Consider the following 23,893-nt stretch of genomic DNA (forward strand, 5'->3'; position numbering starts at 1 on the left):
TATATTCTTGGTTCTTATCCATCCCACCTAGAGGCTGGTATATCAACTGCCACCAGTGCCGGCCAGGCTCCACCCCAGGCAGCTCCATTGTTAATGCCAATGCACAGCCAATCGGCGTACGATCCCACCGTCAAGCTTTGCTCTAAGTCCAGACTGAAACAGTGCGAAACCTCTACTATTTTGGGCGCAAAAATTTCTCCGGGTCCCAAGGATTCTCCGCAGCGAGTATATCGCATACTGCAACAGTCATGCTGTCCAATATCCGGCATAATCACTGATTGCGCGTAGCTGCCATGAGGAGAACCAACTAGAAAAAGGCATCCGCCCTGATCCGCCAACGCGATCGGCGAGAGCTAAGGCAGCCGAGCGCGAAGTCATGCTCGGAGCGCAAATCATGGAAGCCGAATGGGTCCAGCCAATCGCACTCGATCTGCACGAATCCAGACAGATCAGATTGGCGAAATATGAGGCATCGCCCCCCTCAGGCTGGCGTAAGCCTCTATATACTTCGGATCCCGGTCTCTGCCGGGCCTTTTGCCTCTTTTTCTCTCTACTTCTTGCGCTCTTTGTCTTTGTTCCCTCTTACCTCGCATCCTCTTCTCTCCCATCCTCCAGCGTCCATCTCCAGCGCTTATTACCAGTGGATCGCTCTCATCCCACCATGCACCAGCGCCCAACGCCCTCCAAGTGAACTGTACATCGCACCACGACCCCAACTTACGACTCTATTTCAAAATAGCAGCTTGTCACTTTCTTTCCCATCACCATGACCCTCTCTGACTCCGCCATCATCGTTATTGTCCTGGTTGGCTGCCTCGCCATCACAGCCCTCGTCGCCGCCATCTTCCACCACTACAACCCGAGAGATAACGAGGCTCGGCGGTTCAACGCTTCCTACGAGCAAGGACAATATATGCGAGACGTACGCATGAAGAACTACCACCACCTCCGGCAAGAATCTCTCGGTGCAAGAAAAGACTTGGAGTCACGATGTAAGTGGTGTCTGCCATTCACCGCATGTTATCGCTCGATCGCTCATACTAGACCCCGCTAGATACCGCCGACGAAGCATCAGCCTACCACCCGGGATACGCCTCGCAAGAGCCCGTCTCTCCCTCAACGAATATCTGAAGAATACGATGACCACGATGGACATGTCCGGATAATCCGATGGTTGGGCAGGGCCCAGATTCGCGATCGGCGATCGCCATGTCCCTTTCTTTTTTTATCTATAGAGCCGTCTCAAGACGGATGGTCTTGGAAGGCCCCGTCTGGAAGTACGCTGCCCATGTCAGCGCTTGATTGGAAGTCCCCAATTCTACATTGAACGTTGCTTTGCGTTGGATGTGTGGGGAAGGGTGTTTGGATATAACGGCGCAACTCATCTTGAAATCATCAATGACTCCCCATTCTTGTTTACACTTTGAGCTCGTTTTATACCTTGGCGCTGCACTGGTTTGTACTGCATGACAATTTATATCGCTGATTTCTTTTTACTTCCATAATTAGTTCTGTCCACGAAGACGGGTTAAGGCCCGCTATTGGTAGCTGACACCTTTGCGGCCTGGAGGCCTGGTATAGGCAGAGCTTGAACGACTGCAGTAAAGCACATCAAGTCGTTTGGGTATCCTGGACACTATGGCGACAAATGAATGAATAGCTAACTAGCTAGTTATGGTTGAACATTTGAAAATGACGTCAAATGAGAATCACAGTGGCAGCCCAAATGAGCCAGACCCGGAGAAGAATTGGACAAGGAGCTTCTGTCGGAATCACGAATGCAATCCCCGAGTATACCCAGGTATATCTCTTGCCCGGGGTGATGCCGGACCCCGGAAGTTCGCCACGGCCTCCAGCACGAGCGCTGTCCATCGCAATATGGAACTTCTCCTCGCAGTGGCTTCTCATTCCGCAGGGAACGTCGATCCTCTGTGTCATCCTCCACCGACTCGATTACCAGTTCAGTGGACTGCAGCTCCTGGCCAAGATCGTATGGATCTACACGATTCTTCTTCTGGGCGTGGGCCTGGCGCTCTACTGTCTTCGCGCACTGTTATATCCGAAGCACGTCCGGTACCAGCTGCGGACCAACGTCGTCGAGACCTCCGGCCTGTCGTCCATCCCCATCGCCTTCAACTGCATCCTCCAATTGGCTGTCCTCCAATACGGCGTGCGCGCAGGGCTCGCCATTTATATCATGTGGTGGGTGGAAACGGCTCTCGCAATCGTGGCCTGTCTCGGTATCCCCTACCTGCACCTCAAGCTGCAACCACCAGGCATTCCAAATCTCCCTCCCGCAGCCCTCCTCCCATTCATTGCAGTGCTAACATCCGCCGCCGGAGGAGGCACCGTATGCCGCTACAGCCACGTCAGCGCGCGCCTCCAAGTGCCCGTGATCGTGGTATCGTATCTCGAAGTCGGCGCCGGCGTCGCGCTCGCCGGCGGCTTCGACGCCCTGATCCTGGTCCAGCACTTCGACCGGTCCCATCTGTCCCCGGAGAAGGTATACCAAGAGATGCTCCTGTGCGGACCGTTTGGGCAGGGCGCATTCGCGCTGCAGGCGCTCGGCACGGCCGTCCGGCGCGGCAGTTTCGCCAACTACAACCGCGGCAGCTTCTTGACGGCCAGCGCTGCCGAGCCCATCGGATACGTCAGCCAATTCCTGGGCCTGCTGACCTGGGGCTATGGGCTGTTTTGGTGGTGCTTCGCCGTGCTGAGCATCTGCCATACGCTATGTACACAGCCGGGCGGGCTGCGAGCGACGCGATTTAGCCTGGCGGCGTGGTCGCTGATTTTCCCCTGGGTGAGTGGGATCGTGCAAGTGTATCGTGGCTTTAAGCTGCCGTGGCTGACCGTGCGACATCAATAGGGCGTCTTTACGAACGCGGCGGTGGAGTTTGGCAAGATCATGGCTTCGCCGGCGTTCGCGGTGGTCTCCACGGCGCTGCTGGTCGTTCTGGTGCTGATGTGGGCTGTGAATCAGATCCTGACCGTCAAGGGAATCATCACTGGCCGTATCTTGGGGCTCGAATGTGGATGGCACTGCCCGGGCCGTGGAGACACCGCAGGCACCAAGGATGTCTGAGATATCAGTGGCGGTGGTCTCGGCGAACCATCATGATGGCTGTGAATGGAATTTCTTACGCCGGAGTTTGCAGCACCCGTCACTATCCACCGGTTGACAGCCACCTCCTGAGGCTGATTATCTCCTAAGGCTGAGGCTGTACGCGGTTGATCGACAAGTCCCTGCCAATGGCATCGCTCCACCCGCAGCAAGGCTCACAGGAGCGCGATTCGGGGCCGGCCCCAACCTTGTCGTCGATTGGTCTGTCGGGCGCAAATCCGCTGAATATACCGCGAATTGCCTAAGGCGGACCCGAGTCCAACGAACTCGACGAGAACGCAAAGGTTGCTCGATGTGGAATCGGCGGAGGCCGAGTCATTGGCACCGGAGTATGCTTACGAACACGCCAATGACATCGTCCAGCGTCAACCTCGATTGGGGGCAGAGTGTAATTTCCATGGACGGCCAATCCTGACTTGTCTATCTCGCGGAATGCGCTCTCCTTTCAGGAAGCCATGCGTACTCGCGACCGGACTTGAGGCGGTTCAAATCCCGTTGCCCCCACTGGGAGATATACGAATACGGTAGGGCCAAGATGGAGCTAGTATTTAGTTGTGAGAAAGCCGCGGGCTCTTGAGTCGGTGAAGACTAGGAATTTTCACTCATCTCGCGCCGTCTATAGATTCCTCGCCGTGTATTGCAAGGCATTCGCCCGTTGACCGGCGTCGATGACCATGATCTCGCCGAAGCCGGCCGTGAGCTCTTCTACTATTTCGCTCAACTATGAAAGCGACGAAGCCAGCGAGGAGCGGTAAGTGCCGAGATTCCCACGCCCTGTGTCTGCCGATCATCGATGCTTCGTGGCTTTGGTTCTTCTGCTAATCCCTTATTCAGACCACCGTCGCCATCCCACCCCCGAATCCACGCCAAATTCCAATTCGCCCGTCCACCACCCAAATCCTCGCTCCGTCTCGCTCCCAAGCTGCTCCTGCAGCTCCAACAACTCGCCCACAACCGCCGCCCCGTCCCTGTCCTGGGCATCTGGCAGCCGCCATTCCGCAAATCCAAATTGACCCGCGGCTTCCACCAACGGCCGAAACTACGTACGGGCGATATCTACGTCACTCTTGACGAACCCTACATATACTCCCGCCCCGCCCGGACGGACTCTACGAAATCTGATACACCCGAGGACGATGCGTGCTGCATGCACAGCAACGACATCGTGGCCGCGATGTGCCAGGCCAACGGCGTCGGCGAGACTGCCGCATCGACTATTCACCTCCGCGACGCACGGTGCTGCTGGACAGCCAGTGCGGGTGCGGCAGGACCGGGGAATAGCAATGCATCCTGCTACCGGTTCGCGATTCGCAATGACGAGGACAATGGGAATATGGAGTACGAGCGGATGATTCTGCGGTGGGAGAAGCGCAGTGCCGCCGGCACAGATGATGCGCCGGCGGAGGCGGAGCAATTCGTACTCGTCTTGATCGATCGACATGCTCGGCGCAAGAGCCGCATTGCGACCATGACCCGGAGCGGGCTGGATATATTCGTGCGCAAGGCCTCGATTCTGGAGAACCTGCAGCTGTGTCTGGATTTGACGAGCCCGGTCTCGACGGCTGCGGGCAGCGGTCGGGACTCATATGAGGCCTTGGAGAGCTGGCTCTATACAAATGTGCTTACGATGGGGGTGTGGGTTGCCCAGCAGGAGGGCTGGTTCCATTAGTGGCGAGCATCTTAACGAATGAACGAATATATGAACGATTATACGAATGGATACCCCACCCGGTATGCGTTTGCTCTTCTGCTCTTCTCTATCTACCGGATGGAACTGGGATATGCACTGCCTAGTACGTCGCAATGCCCACTTCCAGCGCCTTGATCTGGAGCGCCAACAGACGCGAGTAATACCTGCACAGTGCCAGGTTGCCGCCCATAAACCAGAATCCAGGATGGCCACTCCGGCGCCAGATCGTTCGGAACTCGCCCTCCTGGTCGAGACCCCAGACGTCCCCAACCCGATCCGCGACGGAGTCGCCAAAGATAATGCGCGCCTGGGTCCGCATATTCTGATAGCCTGTTGCCAGGATAATCTCGTCGGCCTCCAGCTCCGAGCCATCGGCGAACTTGATTCCGTGCGGGAGGATCTCGCGGATCTCTTGTCCCTGCTTTACCTGGACCTTCCCATCGATGATCAACTGGCTCCCACCAACGTCAATGTAGTACCCGCCGCCGCGCTGGAAATACTTTATCAGAAGTCCGGCGTCCCTCGGTCCACGGTCCACCTTGAACCCAGCCTTTTCCAAGCCTTCGATGGTCTTTGCATCGTTCGCTTGCACCGCGTCAGAGATCTTAACCTGCTGCGCCTTGAACAGCTCCGATGGAATACTCCATAGATAGGTGTCCGCGTCCTCCGTCGGCGGCCCAGCTTCCTCATACAGCCCCTTCAGGGCAATGTCAGTGACCGATTTTGAAGACGCCACGCATGTCGAGCTGCGCTGGACCATCGTCACCTCGTAGCCCTTCTCATAGTAGTCCTGCGCGATATCATGGCCCGAATTGCAAGACCCAACGACGACAGCTTTCTTGCCCCGCGAGTTTGGGTTTGCGCCGGGGAACTCGGAGCTGTGGCAGATGCGGTCACCCTGGAAGTTCTCTGCGCCTTTGAACGTAGGCGCGTTCTTCTTTCCGGAGTGACCGGTCGCCTGGATGACATGGCGCGGGTGCAGTGTACGAGTCTCGGTGGTACCGTCTTCTTTGGTGCGTTGCAGGGCCACGGTCCATTGCTTCGTGCCCTCGTCCCAGCACGAAGACTGGAGTTCTGTTCTAGTCCAGACATTCAGTTCGAGCAGCTTGACGTACGATTCGAAGAACTCGGCGAGCTTATCCTTGGGAGTGAACACCGGCCAGGTGGGGGGGAAAGGGATGTACGGCATATGGTCGAACCACACGGGGTCGTGAAGGACGAGCTGGTGGTAGCGACGACGCCAGCTATCGCCGATTCTATCCTCGTGGTCGATGACCAATGTATCGACGTTGAACGCCTTGAGACGCGCAGCGGCAGTGAGACCTCCTTGGCCGGCGCCTAGGGATTTCTCAGCCTGATTCTTCTTCCAGACGAGTCACTTCCAGAGATACATACCGACAATAATTACTGCGGGCTCGTTGTCCTCGTAATTTATATCCGCATTCCGTCGATCCTGCCAGTTCTTTCTTCCCTGACGTGCTCCATGCTGCACGCCCACGGGTCGGTGGCTGGAGACCGCTTCTTCATAGCCAGTCAGATCCTGCAGGGAAGTAGAAACCGTAAAGATCTTCCACTCATCCCCCAGCTGCGCGAGTCTCACGATTCCATTTCCATGACCGACGTTGGTGGTGACCTTGACAAAGAACTCAATACCGTGGACATCGCCAAAAGCATCAATCGGTCCATTATGAGGAGCCCTGCGAGGCGAGGACCGGTCGATCTCAATCTTGACTGCCGAGGCGCTCTCACCCACGTATTTCGATATCGCCTCGCGGCCCTTCAGGGACCGGAAGTCCCAAGACAGACACAGGTGGTCGCGCCAGTAACTGTTCTCGATGAACAGCGCCGACAGCTCACTGCCATTTTTGCTGTCCAGAGCGGCATTGAGCTTCTCGACCAGTGCACTCGCGATCTGGTCCGGATTTTCTGGCGTGGTGGAGCTGGTTGGGGGAAACGTGCCGAGTGGGATGTCACAGGAGCCGGGCTCGACGCGGTATCGCGATGGGAGGCCCGCGGCGGGAGGATTGATATCAACAGTGGCCATACTTACGTTGAGCAGCTGAGCATATAAGGAGTGAAAGAAGAAAAGGAGTGGGAATCAGCAGGATCGTCCGGACAGAGCTAGGTATGACAGTCTGCTGCAAACCCCGCACCCTCGTAGCCAACACGAAGTGGCGTCCCCACGGAATTGTCCGGCTGTGCAACAATCTTCTAGTGGAGCTATGTATGCCGTGATCTACATACGTCCACCCTAGAGTTGAGATTTCCGATGGGGTTATTGGCTGTGTCCATTGGACTGTGATGTAAGTAGCGGCTTCGGGCTCGGGTGGGCATTTTAGCGCAGCTAGAGTAACTCAAAGGCTGCATAGCCTCCAAATATTTCGGAACATATTCTGGCTTCCTCACCTCCTGCTAGGAATCATGAATATCATAGAGCTCCGTTGTCGAAGGTGATGTCATTAGACATAGTATTGGGTAACGTAATCCACACCCGAGCTGGCCACACAAGCGAGCTGGCCACCCACCCCATGCACCTAAATTTAAACCAGAATTAATCAACCAGAACTCCATTAAATCAATTAAACTGCCTATTTTCACATTTAGCATATGTATGCCCTAAATCCCCACATCCAGTGCATCGTCTAGGGGCCCTGGGGGCCGGCGTAGGCGTTGGTATAGGTGCTGGCGGTGCTGGCTCTGGGGGGTCCTGCTGCCCTGTTTCCACCGGTTTAGGACTATTAATTAATTCCTGGGCCTCCTGCGCAGATAAACTGCTATTATAGGCTATCTGGCGCCTAGACCTAGTCCTTTTTTGCTTGGTTTTCTCATGCGCTGCGCGTAGATCATGGTTTTCTTTAGCAAGCAGCGCGCCCGCTTGGATAGCTAATTCGTAGCCCTTTATTAATTGATTTAGTGCTTGGCTAGGTGGACTGGATGAATTCCGATCAATTAATGTCTTAATCGAGGAAGCTTGCCGGTTCAATTGCCTAATATTTTGAGGCGTTTTTGGCTCTAAATCGCTTGATTGGTTGCTTTGCCGGCTTGGAGGGGGGGTAGGTGTCTTGATATATATATCAAGTTTTGATAGCACCTTAGCTGGGTTAAATGGAACTAAACTAGTAGCAGTAAATGTATGCTGTATAGTTTCTGGTTTATATGGTTTAAAATGTGTATTTGGGTATGCTGCTAGAAAATTAAGCTTGTCGATATGGTTAAAACCTAATCGTATCTGTTTCTTAACTAAACCCCTATAGGTCCGTTTAAGCACTGCAAAATAACTAATATTAAGCGGTTGAAGAATATACGAGGAATGTGGAGGTATGTAAATTGGTATAATAGTATGTTGCTCGCAAATTTGGTCGAATTTAGGTGTTAAATGGCTTCTATGACTATTAAGGATTAATAGTCGAAATTTCCTATGTGTACGTATAGAAGTTAAAGGAATAAAGTGATTTTGTAGCTAATAGAGGCTAATATCATCAGTAGTCCAGCTATTTTGGCTAACTTTGATTCGCTAGTCTTGTGGTAAATCATTGAACTATGATTTGATAAAGTTTTTGCCCTTAAAGATGATCACCAGTGGTAGCGTCTATCTAGCTGTATTGATTGATTCAATCGATGTAACCTATTTATGATTGTTAGGTTGAAGCAGTGCTCATTTACCAAAGTATTTAGTATATATAATAACCTTAGTTGTAGCAACTAAACCCATTGCAAAACTGGTTTCGTCGAAGTTATATATATCCTCAGGAAGGATACTATTTGAATCAATTGTGTGCTGAACTAAGTCAAACCAGCCCTGAATCACCTATAGGTCTTTATTTTTAGCATACTGATAGTTATATCGGCGTGTATATCGAGTTTGAAGAACTGGTTGGCGTTGAATAAAGTTATAAACCTAGTTTATACTAACTGTGCTTATTCTACGCTGCTGCAGCAGAAGATTAGCTATATCTCGTAGCATAGCTAGCCGGGGGCTAGCTCCGTGGGAATCAAAGGAAAGCACCCAATTTAGAAGTGTGGTTTCTTTAGTTTTAGTCAATTTATGACCATTTGGGCGAGAATCGCTGCGTGGAAGGGTTCCGTTTAGGCGGGTCTATAGCGTTGATCTTGGGACATTAAACGTATGCGCTGCTTGCCGAATCGATGGAATTTGCTTGGTTTGGATAGCTTGGATAGCGAGCAGGACCCTGCCTTCCTGCTGAGCGTCATTTTGGCTAATTTTAGCCCGTTTTGGTGGCATGAGGGTGGTTTAAAGAGAGAGGGTATGGTTAAATTGATTAATTTTGTGTGGGTGGCCAGCTCGCTTGTGTGGCCAGCTCGGGTGTGGATTACGTTAGTTATCGGTCCCCACCGGTTAATCAATTTGGGTTTTCCGGGGTTGCGGGGGTCTCGTAAGCACTAACTAGCTCACTATTTAGTGTTGTTGATGGACGTCCAGTTCAAAATTGCCCATCGCCTGAGGCATCTTTCGCCTATAAGAACAGGAGTATCGTGCCAGCCTGGCTTTTCTGTTTCTATTTTACTCCAACAAATCAACACTACAGCCATCCATCTCCATCTCTCTTTCTCTTTCTATTTCCCCTCTCAGGCGTCCATCTATACATTTCTTCTTTCTTGAAGCCCCCTGGTCTGTGGCATTCATACTTGATTTGGTTCTAGGCTTCATTCCAATCCAAGGAAAAATGTCCAACGTCTCGGATCACAGTCAACAGGAACAGGGGAGAGGATCGGGAAGGTCGAGCGATAAAGTAAGTCACGGCAAACGACATTCTATCTCTTTAAGGCCCCGTTCAACCAGCACTGACAGCGAGCTTTGCTTCTTCAGAAACCGCGGCAATCCCCGCCGGTCTAATATAAATATAAAGGCATCAAAATCGTCGCTCTGAATGATCCGACGTGGTTTACAGTCTCCACGCCCTCGAACCCTAGTTTAAGCACACTGGCTCTGGCAGACTACTCAGTGAATGCAATCCCTGCTTTACATCACCTATATACAACTAGAAATCACGGAGTGAGGATGGAAGATAGACTCAACCTATACTGCAGAGAGCTTCAGTATGTCACACGGTCGGGAAGCCTGACCCGTCTGGCATTTCGAGACTTGTTCCTAAATATGTCCGTCTAGCACGAGCTGCTTTGTCAGGTATCCAAACCCAACCGCAGCAAGGCTCATGAGGCCGAGCTGGCTACTGTGATGCATATACGTCAAACGGCACAAGAGAGTCGAAGGCCCATCCAAGCTACCGCAGAGCTTTGGTCTGCTTATATCTGTTCTGGTGACGCTGATCCACCAGAAACATTTACACGCTGCAGGACCGCAAGAGACTTGCAGCTGAAGTATATTGGACTGGCTTCATCCAGACTGGCCCTTCGGGTAGGCGAGGAGCCTAGGGCAGAAGAGGAAAACGAAACGGAGCCGAGGGATTGACTTCTATGTGCCTACCTTGTCAATAAATGTAATGGACGTGCCGTCTATCAGCCGTTCTGGAAACACCTCATCACACTTGACATTGAGGTCAGACAAAGCACTCGGGTCTTCATCTATTATGGTGACACGCACGAGTACCTTGTTGCTCAGTCTACAGATTACACACTACGAGGGGACCTGGCATACGAACCGTGTGAAGCTGCGCACATTCTCGCGCCTGGTCACCTACCGTTGTCCAGAGCAGGCACAGTTACCGCCATTTCCTGTGTTATAATCACTCGCGCCAAGAATGACGCGGTGGACTCTGAGCGTGATTACTGTCACATCTCCTTGAAGCTGGTGTCCTACTCCAGAAGGCACTGGAACGACTCAAGCTCAACAAATAACTTTCCTCTGCTATGTTACTTTGTGATACACCAACCAAATTGACAGGATTATCTATCCCGCTTTAAAACAAAGCTAGCGTTGTTGTATACAACAATATACTTAGAAAGCCTGATAAGTAAGGTAACCGGACTCCTGAGCGAGAGTTGTAGTATAGTGCTACACTCTGACTGGCCGACACTGACAACACTATATTATAGGGCACAGTTCGCTACATTGCAAGTCATGGCCACCACCACGAACAAGGGACATCATATACTTCAGTCCGGACAATAAGAAGTACATGGTTCTTACCAACAGATACTCCAGTAGTTTTAAGCTAGATGATAAGGAATATTGCATGAGCTTTTGTATAGGTTTTCTTATTATAGGGGCGCTGGGAGTGGATCTTGATCCGGCAAAGGGAGGCTGAGAGTTCGCACAGGGCATAAGAGACTGCCAGTGGTATTTCCGGTGAAACGATACCTAGGTGAATTATGGTAGGCAAGATACATGGGTGTTCCATTTTGAATAACCTTCCAATTTCACAGTTGAGCTGAACGAGAGCCAGCTTGCTGGAGGTAAAGAGAGATGTTTCTACCATTGCAGGACTGCCAGAAAAAGGTTGTTCCTGGGTCTAGCATCTGACTGAATGAAGTGGTAGGAATCTAAAATTGAGAGCGCCATGCGCCCTTGGAACTACCAAATTGAACTATAGTGACGCCGTATCTGCTCCATAGAGCCATAATTCTGTTCTATTGACATCATAGCATCATTGGTCTAGTGGTAGAATTCGTCGTTGCCATCGACGAGGCCCGTGTTCGATTCACGGATGATGCACGTTTCTTTTTGCCCTTTTGGCTTCATATTTATGTATTTTGTTTGACCACGGCTCTGATCCTGCCTGAACAGATCCTGCAAGAATGTGGCAGAATCCCTTATTGTGCTATACTCCTGAAGGGGGAACCAAAAGAGCCACTTCCCATACGCATAGCACGGTCGCATAGCACGGTCGCAGAGTGATCTGCCGTCCTCCATCTGCAAGTGGAGTGTTGTCGTGATACAGCACGTTCTCAATTAGCCACCATTCCCGCCAGCTCATCTTCTGGTGGCACATTTTATATGCAGCCAGGCTAACTAGCACTTTCTCTGATGCAGCGATCATCAGGACTTTGAACAACATCAGCCTATTCATAGCTTCCTCGGGCAGTGAAACCAAGCCAATAACGCGCTCAAATTGCACTGGGTCTAGACCCGGGTCCAAGCAGCGTGGGCATTTAGTTTTGACTAACTCGCATCCATACCCGCCGAAGGAAGCGTCGTCAGCCCATTGCAGATTACTTGGCTGGCACGACGCGGAGCCCACTTGTGCGGAACCATGACTCTCCGTTCGCTGTGATTGAATTCTGGGTCTTTTCCCCTGCCACAATGACGAAGAGGCCCGCGATGCCGCTTAGTTACCCAAAATTCCAGCGCCTCCGGAGTCGTGGGTCTCTCCTGATCTTCTCCTTCATCTTTAATCATCCTGCCTAGGTGCCACCCCTTTTCAAGGTTGTCGCCCATTCACAGCATCGGCACAGTCGCAATTGAAGATGCTGGCACTGAGACTTGCTATATGAACACTGCATCGACTGCGTTATTGACATGAGTCGGTCCCAACGCCAATGGCTGGGCTATATCCTGGCTGCCCTCGCAGTTATCCTCCTGTACAGGGAAGGCCGATCCTTGACAGACTACCAGATCGTCCCAGCACAATCGCAACCTATTGGTAACCCCGACCCTCCGGATACGCCGTCGAGCAATCCTCAAGATGAACAACCACCACCGGAAGCACAACCCCAACCGGTATTCCGATGGAGAACCTTGCCCATGCGCTTCCCGCCGCCCGTGATGAACTCGCCGCCGTTGGACGCGACAGACGGGCTACCCCAGATCCAACCCGACGAGGCAAAGTTCTCCGCGATCACCACGTGGTTCCAGAAGAGCAGGCAAGCTGCGGTCAAGGAGGCCTTCACGCGGTGCTGGGAGGCATACAAGTCATTAGCATGGCGGACGGACGAACTTGCACCTCTGAGCGGGCTGCCGCGGAACGGACTGGGTGGCTGGGGGGCAACGCTGATCGACAATCTGGACACACTATGGATTATGGACATGCGACAGGAGTTCGAAAAGGCCGTGGCGACCGTCGCCCGAATCAGCTTTGAGGATACCCCGTCGCCGGAGATCAATACCCACGAGATCAACATCCGCATCCTGGGAGGGTTATTGGGGGCCTATGAACTGAGCGCTGACGAGCGGTTGCTGGTCAAGGCGCGCGAGGTCGGCGACATGCTGTATACCGCGTTCGACACCCCCAATCGCATGCCCATCACCCACTGGGACATCCACAAAGCCGCGCAGGGAGAAGAGCAAGTGGCAGAAGAAGTGGCGTCTGGATCGGAGCTGGGCTCTTTCATTCTTGAATTCACCCGGCTCTCGCAGATCTCCGGCGACCCGAAATACTTCAATTCCGCACAGCACGTCATGGAGCGATTCGAGCAGGAACAGGATGTGATGAAGCTCACCGGCATGTGGCCGGTGGCCCTGAACGCCCGTACCGAGTCCTTCGACGGTGATCTCTACACGTTCGGGGCCGAAGTCGATTCTCTTTACAAGACGCTGCCGAAAGCGTTCGCGCTGCTGGGCGGCCGGTTTCCCATGTATCGCAAGATGTACGAGAAATCGACGCGAGCCTCGCACAGCCTATTCCGACCGATGAATGCCGGGGATAAAGATATCCTGATACCTGGGAACGTGCGAGTCATGGTGACCCAGAACGGAAAGTTGCAGACGCAATTGGAGTCGCAGGTTCACCATCGCGCCTGTTTCGCAGGAGGCATGTTCGCATTCGGAGGGACGCTGTTCAACATCCCGAGCCACCGCAAGATCGCACAGAAGCTTGTAGACGGCTGTATTTGGGCCTCGAAGTCCATGCCGCTCGGCGTCATGCCCGAGGTATACGAGACCATCCCCTGCGCATCGCAAGTCAACTGTCCGTGGGACGAGTGGCACTGGAAGCAAGAAGTCCGGAAGAGAACGAACAGCGGGCCTGAGCCAGATCCCGACATCAACGTCGATGAATTTATTGCCCAGCACCGCCTGCCCAAGGGCTTTATCGCTATTCCCGACACTGGATACAACCTGCGACCGGAGACCATCGAGAGCATGTTTATGCTGTACCGCATCACCGGCCGCGAGGATCTACTCGATATCGCCTGGCAGATGTTTGAGACGGTCCAGAAGGCGACGTGGAACATCAACGGCAATGCCGCTCTTGTCGACGTTACCAACGCGGACGGTGAGCCGGCCCAGAGTGACTCGATGGAGAGCTACTGGATGGCGCAGACGCTCAAATACTTCTATCTGATGTTCAGCTCGCCCGACCTCATCAGCCTGGACAAGTATGTCTTCAACTCTGGAGGACACCCGCTCCAAGTGCCCCAGGAGAAATGGCAGGAATAGCCAGACGCTCCGTCCTTTTATATTTTGTCTCTCTTTTGCAATCTCTTTTCATATTGGCATTTGTAAAATAGACCACATAGCGCGGGCGTCATATTCATCACAGAAATACACTGGTGTTCCATTCTTCTACCTATCGCTAATTCAGGCTTCGTGTATGTCGCTCTGGGTAGTCTCGGCCTACACTTCTCGCTGAACCCGGGCATGAATCTCTTCGTCAGCTTCAGGTTACCTTCAAGATCGATTCCCCGTCTATGGCACAAAGCAAAACGAAAAGAACGAAACCGCCACGCAGAAAAGCCCGAAGAACAGAAATGTGCCCCAGTCAATAGACACGAGAGCGCGTAGCTCAGGACGTAGATATCTGGGCAGCGCCAATGATATGTGTCAAAAAGCAGATTGAAGGCATTCAAGCATTTTAAATGACTTGAATGACGGAATGCTTACAGACTAGTGCCACGCTATGCCAGCCCAGGCCTTCGTGCGATTCCCAGCTGGCGATGCCTGCCATACTAAAGATGCGGAGCTGCCATGGCAAGAGCCCCGAAGATCGCGATTCGCCGTCGCCTAGATCCTATCCGCGAGATAGGGGAAAGAGACACCCAATGAAAGCTCCCAGCTCGATCCTAGGTATCAAAAAACCAGTATGTAAGCCGTCACCAGGCGCAGTTTTGCTCACTGTCGCCGCGAGCAGGGCAGCTACGCGCATTCCATCTATGCTACGAGCATAGCAGCTGCGAGTATAGCATCTATAGATACCTCGTTATCTAGCGCATAGAACACTTACTTGGTCCACGCCTAGGTAACCACTTGCATACTGTCTATGATTTTATAACAATCGCATATGATCTCACAGGTGATGGATGTGGAGCCGCTCTCCGATAACTGTAACTATGGACTGACTTGCAACTTCATCTCCAAATCCAAGGGGACTTCACCGAGCATGTTCATCATCCTGAACTCCCTGAATGAGGTTTTTGATGCCATGGCCATTCTTTGTCATCTCCCAAGCCTCGGGCGCTCTTTCGAAGGGAACAATGGTGCTGATCAAAGACTTGACAGAAACTCTACCAGAGCTGAGCAAGGAAAGGGCAACTTCGTAATCGCCTGGTGCGTATCGCCACGCTGTCTTGAAGACCGTCTCTTTCTCGCACATGTCCAAGATGGGAAGAGTCAGAGCTGGCTTTCCCAGGCCAATTTGAACCACCACACCACCCGGCCCAGAGGCGTAGATACCTGTTTGGACCGACGATTCAACACCTGTGCACTCAAGAACCACATCCACTCCCTCCTCGAGCCCCATTGCCTTCTTCATTCTGTCTGCTTCTTGTTGGGGAGTGGACTTGAGGTCCGGCATAAAGGACTTGCAGCCAACGAGACCCCTAGCAAAGTCAAGCTTGGCCTGGTTAATATCCGACACAACCACTTCCTTCGCACCAAATGCCTTGACCACCGCAGCGGCCAAAAGACCAATAGTCCCCGATCCCTGCACAAGGACAGTCTGTCCGGCTGTCACACCAGCAAGTCGGGCGCCATGGACAGCAACACTTAACGGCTCCACAAGCACGCCCTCTTCCAGGGACACGGTCTCCGGTAGTTGATACACGAAATCCTCAGGGACGCGGAACATCCGTGTCAGCGTACCGTGATTATCGGGAGGGTCAGCGGCAAACTTCATGTCTGCGCAGAGGTTATACCTGCCCGCCTTGCACTGCTTACACCGACGGCATGAAAACCCAGGCTCAATTGCAACACGATCACCAGGCACGACCTTGGTCACGGCCGGTCCGACCGAGTCAACGATCCCCGACGCTTCGTGGCCCATGACGAGCGGTTGTTCCTCAGACACCATCCGCATCACGCCGCCGTGTGTCCAGAAATGAGCCTTTTCGATATGATGAGTGTGGTTTCGGGATGCCGGCCAGGAATGGACTCACGTCGCTCCCGCAGACACCCACATACGAAATGCGAACCAGAATGTCATGGGGATCATCGATCGAAGGAAGCTCACGGTTCTCGAATCGAGCTTTCCCAGGTCCGTAGAGAAGGCAGCACGGATTTTTCTGTGCAGTGGTGAGTCAAGACGTCCACGAGAGTCGCCCAATAGGTGTACATACCGTTTCGATCATGGCGAAGGGACAATAACGTCGCTCAATGGTGAACCTACCAGGCCAAAAAAAGAAGGGAGACTGCGTGGATATTTGCGTCGGAGCTGTCCTCAGTTTTAAACGAAGCCCTCTCACGTTGTACACAGCAGCATTCGTGTTTATGTCCACAGGTCTCGGTCTGGTGTTGACCGAACGTACCTCCCCGCGCGAAGAAGCCGCCACTTTCGGAGCACTGTTCGCCGTTGGGTTGGTCTAGTCGGAATGAGGGTCTCCTACCTGTTGATATGTATTTGGTAATTGGGAACAGCGGCTGCAAGCCTCTACCTAGCTATCATATAGCCAGGATTCTATCCTATGGATGTCTGCTGGAGAAGCCGTGTGCGATTTCTACAGCGAGACAGATTAGCAGTCATTTGAGCCATACATCCTGTTTATACGATTGCATCTAGGAGATAATAACTGGACTAATTTTGTACGGACGACCGGTTTCCCAATATCGTGCTTGGTCACCCCACGGCGTCTATTTATTCTTAACAGGTAGCATGCCACGCCTAAGGCAAAACGTACCCCCCGTCAATGAGAACATCACTGCCAGTCATATAGGTAGAAGCATCACTGGCAAGGTAGAGGTACAGACCCTTAATCTCCTTAACGTGGCCCTGCCGTCCCATAGGCGACATACGGTATGCTTCCTGAATACAAAGAGGGCTGGCACCCATCTTGGTGTCGAAGAAGCCGGGGGAAACAATATTGACCCGCGCGAACTCGCGCCATTCACGAGCAAGCGATTTGCCAAAGTGAGTGACGTAGGCCTTTGTTGCGTTGTAGACAGGCTGGTCGACCGGGACGTTGACGACGTGGCCGCTCATGCTGGAGGTGATAATGAGATTGCCAAAGCCCTGGCGCTGGAACACCTCGCCTGCATACTTGGCGCAATAAACGATACCATCAACTGTGGCGCTTTAGCTGAGGTTCTGTTTTGACACTGGCTGAGAAGATTTCAGGGAACTCGTACCATTCACGGACATCTGTTTCCGATATTCGGGCAAAGTCTGCTCCAGGATGGGCTTGGAAATGGCCATGCCTTTGCCAGTGTTAGCCTATATTCAGCCCAGTTCACCTCAACAGGACTCACCGGCATTGGCAATGAAGACATCGATTTTGCCAAACTCATCGACAACCTTCTTAACAGTCTCAGCAACCTGCTCAGACTCGGAGACTTCATATCCGATCATTAGTGTATATACCGCCACTCTGGCCGTGGGCGCAAGGAATCCATACCATCGACCTGATAGGCGGCGCTCTTGACATTGTGAGATTTCGCCAGCTCCTGCGACTTTTCGATGGCGGCTTTGTTTCTGTGATGGAAACGGTCAAATTGCGTTTCCTCAAGTCCCATCTTTGCGTCTGCCACTTACGAATTGTACCACAGAACAACGTTTCCACCAGCCTCTGCGATCGCCTCCGCAACGGACAGACCGATCCCGTCGGCACCACCGGTGATGACCGCGACCCTGTCGATCATGCGAAGTTGGTCCAAGACGTTGGTAGGTGTGGAGGGGAAGGGGCGCGGAAATCCACCCCGTGTGTGAGCAGCATCTTGAATTGTCATCGACATGTTGACGTTCCGCTGTATCAAAGCGAGAAGTAGGGTCCGAACTAAGCGATAAAGATGTCCGGATATGCACATTGGCCTCTATATTTATAGCGCTCGCTATCGGGAGAACACCGATTGCCCCGCTCTATGTCGGTGCTTTATCACCCGAGGATTTATTCTGTCACATCTGATCGACAGGGTGATAGTCTAGTCAGTGTTTAGGAGAGTATTAGGCTTGTGACCCCAGATTGATCGAAAGTACGTACTCTAAGCCGGAGCACAGATGACCGATCATGTCACTATATATTGTACCACATCGCAGTCACGTCTGAAGTCACGCCTGTTCCTATAACTCGACCTTTCGCCCGATACGCTCTGACCAAACTTTTCTGACTTCTTCTCTCCCCCTGCTGACCATATCCCAAGCAGAAAACATGGGATCTTCAAGCGAGCTTCCTGGGCGCGACGACCTCATCTCCCGCGAAGTACCGTCCATGATTCTCAGCAACGGCAGCGCTTCTTCCATGACACCAGCACCAAACTCGATCATCGAGTCTGATGCCACGATCGGAGCCCAGAAGCGCTTCACCGTCAAAGGGAATGCCGTTGTCACTGGAGGATCTGGGACACTGGGCCTCCACTCCTGCGATGCCCTCCTCGAGCATGGTCTCCACGGCCTCATGATCTTCGACGTCAGTCCCGACAATGCAAAAAAAGAGATTGCGCAAATGCAAGCCAAATTCCCCGCCGCCAAGATCCTCGCACAGAAGGTCGACGTCACAGACGAGGCCGCCGTTCAAAAGGCGATGGAGGAGACTGTGCGAGTCCTTGGGTCCATCGACAACTTGGTCTGTTTTGTGGGCGTGGTCGGCTGCGTGGAAACCCTCGAGATGCCCGTCTCTCAGTGGCGAAAAGTGCTGGAGATCAACACGACAGGATCATTTATCTGCGCCCAAGCTGCAGCGCGCGAGATGGTGAAGAAAGGCACCGGAGGCTCGATCACTTTCGTCGCGTCGATTTCAGCACACCGCGTCAACTACCCACAGCCGCAAGTTGCCTATAACGTCAGCAAGTCTGCCCTACTCATGCTCAAGAGCTGCCTGGCTGCCGAATGGGCTCGTTATGGGATTCGGACCAACAGCGTGAGTCCTGGTTACATGGACACGATTCTCAACGAGGGCGATGGTATCGCAATGCATCGCAAGATCTGGGCGGAGCGCAATCCTAGTGGGAGGATGGGTAGTCCGTCGGAGCTGACGGGCGCGGTTGTTCTGCTCTCGAGCACTGCGGGCACCTATATGAATGGCACGGATATCGTGGTCGACGGCGGTGCGATTGTGTTCTAGAGGAGTTTTGGCGCCGCGCCTGTCATTACGAGCATGGCATGATAGAATATCGAGGGATGGATTTGGCTTTCCATAGGTTCTTTGCCTACGATCCTGAATATTGATATCCCAACATGAACCCTGCTGCTTTGCTCTTCTAGCGGCACCGAAGAAAAGCAAAGTGGAGGGGACATCTTTTGAAACATGAGTTGGGTTAACTAGTGATGTTATCATCGGGCGACTGTGGTCCGATGGAGCTGGAACCGAGGGAGGACGCTCGTCGCACAAGATTATGACGACGAACTCGATAGCACTGCATCAAGACTGATCAAAACACTTGGCTGCTGTCATACCTGGATTCTCTCCACAAGCAGGTCTCATTGTGGGCCGTGATCGTCTGCAATGCCCAGGGCAGGTCGGGCGACATCAGGCTCCCACGAACTCCGCGCGGTAATGCTCCGACCCTCATGGTGCTTCGCATCTAGTTGGGTACTAACGTTCCCTAGTGCACGGAATGTAGGGTATGCGAGGTTCCTCTGCAGTACACACCATTGGTTACTGACGGCCGTTGATTTTACAGAAACGAAAAAGCAAGGTAAGACGCCATGATCGATTAGATCGTTACAATCTCGAGTCACTGACGTCCGGTCAAGTGCTCGGGCTCCTCACCATGCACTTACTGCGAACGTACCGGCAAGGCTTGTGTGTTTGGCCATACTCCATCCCGAACACCTTTGACAAGGAGGTAAGCCTTCATATGCACCATTTACCTTGGATCTTGTACTAATGTCCTTCAAGAAACCTTGATGCGACGGAGGCTCGCTGTGCAGCCCTGCAATCTATCATTCACAGAATAAGCCCTGATCTCGACATCGAAGCTGCACTGAGTCGTGCCGAGGGCATCTTAGAAGCAGGCTCAACAGCATCATTGGAAGCCTCCCATGGACTAGACTCAGAAGCTGAGAGCACAAATCTGTCAGGAGACAGATTCGAGTGGCGAGAAGCATCGTTGACCTCGCCATCTGGTCCACAAAAGAGCCCGTTGGATGGAATGGCGTCCCTACCGTCAGAAAGAACGGAATCAGGCTACTTAGGTTAGTATACGGAATCAACGATGAACTGCCTCGACTGACCCATCCCAGGAGACAGCGCTGGTACTGCAATTCTTCGGACCATCTCAGAATTAATCCCGGCAGACACCAGCTCGCCGAATGATCAACACGAAAATGCTTCACCAACAAACACCAATCAGACGAGGAGCCCTGCTCTATTGATAAACTTTGCTAACGTGGCCGCTCTGGATGGTCTGGTTGATGCATACTTCATGTGGTACAATCCCTCATATCCAGTGCTCCATGAGAGAACATTCCGAGAGAAGTATCAAATTCGACATCAGATCCACCCTGCGTCAAGTTGGCATCCAATGTTCTTTCTTGTCTTCGCAATCGGTCATTGGATCTTGACCGAAGATTCCGAGGCTGAACAGTCGGTATATTACACTGCCGCCCGATCGCGCATGTCAATGCGAATGTTGGAGTCGGGCACACTTTTAAACGTCCAAGTTTTCCTATTGATGGTAAGAGGCGCACGCCTGAACGGTGTCAGGTTCACACTGCTAATCTAGCTCTAGGGCAACTACCTCCAGAAACGAGATCGGCCAAACACAGGATACAACTTTCTCGGAATTGCCTATAGAATGGCATTAGGCCTAGGCCTTCATCGCGAACCGCCCGGGGGTGCAACACACGATACTTTACACAACGAGCGACGAAGGGTTGTGTGGTGGATCGTGTATTGCTTCGATAGTGGCCTGAGCCTGACGACAGGGAGACCCTTAACTGTCTCTGACTCATTCATTGAGACACATCTGCCGCGGAACATTGACGATGCTGTATGTTGCAAAATGATCTCCAAAATGTTACTTCACTTGCTAACATCACTATATAGGATTGCACATTGGACTCCTATCTCCCCCCTCCCGTAGATCAACCTACGATCTACTCCGCCATCATTGCGCAGGCGCGACTAGCATCGATTGGAAATGTCGTTTTCAGTGAACTAATATCCTCTTCTAACAAGAGGTCTTGGGACCTGAAAAATTCCCGCTCTATTGATTACCGGTTCAAAGCATGGAAATTATCATTGCCCGCCTATTTCACGGCTCAGGAAGTTCCCAACTGGTTCCGTGGACCACGCGCAATCGTCATTTGGAAAGAACAGAACCTACGAATGATGCTGTGGTGGGGGAGCCAGCGAGTGTGCAGTCTGCCTTCAGACAAACAAGAGGCGCAGAACTTGTGCCACTTCACAGCGATTGAAACGATTCAAGAGATCACCAACTTTTCCCACAATAACCCCAATCTCCTTCATACTGGCCTCGGCTGGTACGCGACATACTTTCTGTTTCAGGCAGCTCTTGTGCTCAGCATCCACCATCTTCGATCCAGTCAGCCTCTTGGTACCGATTCGATTGAAGTCGCTCAGGAGCTATGGCTGTCCTCGATCTCCAGATCTCGTGAATGTCTAGCATCCCTGAGCAGTCATAACAAAGCTGCATCCCGGTGCCTGGCAGTATTGGACCGAATAAGAAATCACTCGCAGCCCTCGCGAGAAACTTCAGCATCTTCAGCATCTCCGGCAAATCCTCCGACTGATTTCTCCCAACGGCACACCACATCCGAGCGCCCCGCGCCGCTGGCCGTCGACCCGACTCTACAGATGTTTTTCGAGGATTCGACATGGGACCACGGTATATTCCAAGGGCTCAATGGGTTCCCCGGCACTGGTGAGCTTGAAACATTTGAATATCTTCCGGTCAATAGTGATTCAAGGTGGCCGATCACTACTGATCCGAGGTTACATCCTACCTAAATTTGTGTATGCTGCATGGCCTCGTAAGCGAACTGTTAGTCGGTTTCTGTGGATGCAATTATGCCCCCAGTCCTTCGTTAGGTCGGCTATATCAACCGCGACGTGAAATATGGCCCCAAATTTTTAGATTCTTCCACCCAATCAAATTCTTAATACCTCCCACGATGTTTAATCTCCTTGATCGTCTTGTTACGAGATCGGAATCCTGTGCGCCCTGTAAATCCCGGCTATGGCTGCTTTAAGAGGGGCTTGTGCTTAGTTAGGCAGGAGCTGCGACATGTTAATCAAGGTGGTGGACTAGAAAGTCAACGATTCTAGAAATCTTGTGGCTCATGGCGGCTCATTCAAGGCATGTCTGTAGGGCCCCTTGTCTATAAATCATATCTGTTAGTTGCTTCTCATAGGGATCTCATATTTTACCTCAGTCTAATTTCCGGATTCTTATTTCCCGTTCTTTCAGATGGCCAAAGTCCAGCCATTCAAGTTTCTCACAATTTGGAGCATCCTATTCCTCATTTGCTGCGTCACGGCCGTCGTGCCCACCTACAATAGAAAAGGTAACAATGTACAAAGGTTCTCGCGAGTTTCAATCTAGCAGACCTCATTCTTTGATCAGACTATTCACCTGCCATGTGGATAAGTGTTGATCAAATTCTCTAGTAGGGTTCGATAAGCCCCCAGTCGCGAAAAGAACTCTCGCCGCTCTGGCATACCCTACCTGTGCCGAGCTCCAACGGAAGGGGAAAAGCAATTATGCCAAGGTCTCACGCATCGTTCCCAAAGGAAGTCAAGTCTGGTGGGATAACCCTTTCGTGTGCGTGGATGCGACTTCTCTGAACGCGAAAAACATGCAGTCACAGCGCGATACATGGGAGTCCGCTATGGGGATGGTCGACGTCAAGCCAGAGGATATCACCAGAATGATCGATCACGACGTTTCTTGGAACCCGTCCTGGTCTCAGTGGGCAAATTGCGAGATGATAGTGCCCAAAATCTTGGAAATCCTGGATTCGCTAGCTGAAGAGGATGCCGTTGGAGCCAATTTCCAATTCGCTGAACAGAAACAATTCATTTTCACCTCGAGCAACGTCTGGCCTGGGAACTATCAAGGACTGCAAACACTGTTTGATGCAGCAGATGGAGATGTGTCCGAACAGGATATAGCGACATGGGTTTCCGAGGGGCCGATCTGGTTTGCATACGTTATGGACGCTGCCCGTCGAGGCGAACCGGGTCTTCCAGGGACCCAAGACATGACCTGGGAAGTTGACGCCATGTTCCTGGATATACCGACGTCTACTATAGACATGGTAGCTCCATGCATATCGGGGATCGACCGTTCCAAGGATCAGTGGTTCAAGGCATCTTCGACTGTGTCTCCCCAGTCATATTACTACCTTCTTGGAACTAATGAGGGGAAGTTTATTACGACGATGCTCACTCGGCCTGCATTTCTTGCGTTTTCATTCCAGGAACCGACAATCTTCATCAACGCGAATACGAAGAAAATGATTTTCCATTTTGAGGGGGACTGATAAAAAATTGATGGTTTTGACAACATGGTCTTCATAGTCATAGCCCTGAATCTATTTCCTCGACGAGATCTCGCTAGTAGAAATCAATCATATAGACACTAACCATTTGGCTGTGTTTATGCCTCAGTTTATATTCATGAATCACCAACAGGTTGAATTACCAATGATTGTAGGTTTTGTTTTATCCGACCTTAGCAGCGTTGCGACATCGATGCAATCGAAAATACTGTAGCATTGCCTTTCGTTTCCTGGTCCACCCAGCGCCTGATATGTGCCTCGTCTGACAGTACCGGACTTGACTATCGAAATGAATAGTTGAGAGTATTATCGATCATCGTGTTGGTCAATGAA

General features: G+C 52.1%; 9 protein-coding genes across 9 annotated transcripts; 6 read left to right on the plus strand and 3 right to left on the minus strand.

The window, feature by feature from the left end:
- Positions 1–766: 766 nt before the first annotated feature.
- On the plus strand, positions 767–1,131 carry N7459_005724 (uncharacterized protein; the record flags this gene model as incomplete). Its single annotated transcript, XM_056944908.1, has 2 exons — positions 767–992; positions 1,055–1,131. 2 exons carry the CDS (start codon positions 767–769, stop codon positions 1,129–1,131), a joined length of 303 nt encoding a protein of 100 aa, XP_056799243.1.
- A 691-nt stretch (positions 1,132–1,822) lies between these two features.
- N7459_005725 (putative malic acid transport protein) lies at positions 1,823–3,085 on the plus strand (the record flags this gene model as incomplete). Its single annotated transcript, XM_056944909.1, has 2 exons — positions 1,823–2,803; positions 2,870–3,085. 2 exons carry the CDS (start codon positions 1,823–1,825, stop codon positions 3,083–3,085), a joined length of 1,197 nt encoding a protein of 398 aa, XP_056799244.1.
- Positions 3,086–3,798: 713 nt separating this feature from the next.
- On the plus strand, positions 3,799–4,793 carry N7459_005726 (uncharacterized protein; the record flags this gene model as incomplete). The annotated part of the gene is made up of 2 exons (XM_056944910.1): positions 3,799–3,875; positions 3,959–4,793. The coding sequence occupies 2 exons, from the start codon at positions 3,799–3,801 to the stop codon at positions 4,791–4,793; spliced, it is 912 nt and encodes a 303-aa protein (XP_056799245.1).
- Positions 4,794–4,914: 121 nt separating this feature from the next.
- On the minus strand, positions 4,915–6,858 carry N7459_005727 (flavin-containing monooxygenase; the record flags this gene model as incomplete). Its single annotated transcript, XM_056944911.1, has 2 exons — positions 4,915–6,152; positions 6,210–6,858. 2 exons carry the CDS (start codon positions 6,856–6,858, stop codon positions 4,915–4,917), a joined length of 1,887 nt encoding a protein of 628 aa, XP_056799246.1.
- Positions 6,859–12,252: 5,394 nt separating this feature from the next.
- On the plus strand, positions 12,253–14,109 carry N7459_005728 (glycoside hydrolase family 47 protein; the record flags this gene model as incomplete). Its single annotated transcript, XM_056944912.1, has 1 exon — positions 12,253–14,109. One exon carries the CDS (start codon positions 12,253–12,255, stop codon positions 14,107–14,109), a length of 1,857 nt encoding a protein of 618 aa, XP_056799247.1.
- Positions 14,110–15,040: 931 nt separating this feature from the next.
- N7459_005729 (NAD(P)-dependent alcohol dehydrogenase) lies at positions 15,041–15,964 on the minus strand (the record flags this gene model as incomplete). The annotated part of the gene is made up of 1 exon (XM_056944913.1): positions 15,041–15,964. One exon carries the CDS (start codon positions 15,962–15,964, stop codon positions 15,041–15,043), a length of 924 nt encoding a protein of 307 aa, XP_056799248.1.
- An 801-nt stretch (positions 15,965–16,765) lies between these two features.
- N7459_005730 (short-chain dehydrogenase) lies at positions 16,766–17,832 on the minus strand (the record flags this gene model as incomplete). The annotated part of the gene is made up of 5 exons (XM_056944914.1): positions 16,766–17,166; positions 17,230–17,298; positions 17,350–17,433; positions 17,496–17,572; positions 17,633–17,832. The coding sequence occupies 5 exons, from the start codon at positions 17,830–17,832 to the stop codon at positions 16,766–16,768; spliced, it is 831 nt and encodes a 276-aa protein (XP_056799249.1).
- Positions 17,833–18,245: 413 nt separating this feature from the next.
- On the plus strand, positions 18,246–19,157 carry N7459_005731 (oxidoreductase, short chain dehydrogenase/reductase family; the record flags this gene model as incomplete). Its single annotated transcript, XM_056944915.1, has 1 exon — positions 18,246–19,157. The coding sequence occupies one exon, from the start codon at positions 18,246–18,248 to the stop codon at positions 19,155–19,157; it is 912 nt and encodes a 303-aa protein (XP_056799250.1).
- Positions 19,158–19,538: 381 nt separating this feature from the next.
- N7459_005732 (Zn(II)2Cys6 transcription factor) lies at positions 19,539–23,542 on the plus strand (the record flags this gene model as incomplete). The annotated part of the gene is made up of 9 exons (XM_056944916.1): positions 19,539–19,586; positions 19,643–19,657; positions 19,717–19,731; positions 19,790–19,881; positions 19,935–20,230; positions 20,279–20,712; positions 20,767–21,027; positions 21,084–21,921; positions 22,668–23,542. 9 exons carry the CDS (start codon positions 19,539–19,541, stop codon positions 23,540–23,542), a joined length of 2,874 nt encoding a protein of 957 aa, XP_056799251.1.
- Between the last annotated feature and the right edge of the window lie 351 nt (positions 23,543–23,893).

Source organism: Penicillium hispanicum (assembly GCF_028827665.1).
Source record: "Penicillium hispanicum strain IBT 35686 chromosome Unknown utg000005l_segment0_segment0, whole genome shotgun sequence".
Taxonomy (NCBI): Eukaryota; Fungi; Ascomycota; class Eurotiomycetes; order Eurotiales; family Aspergillaceae; genus Penicillium; species Penicillium hispanicum.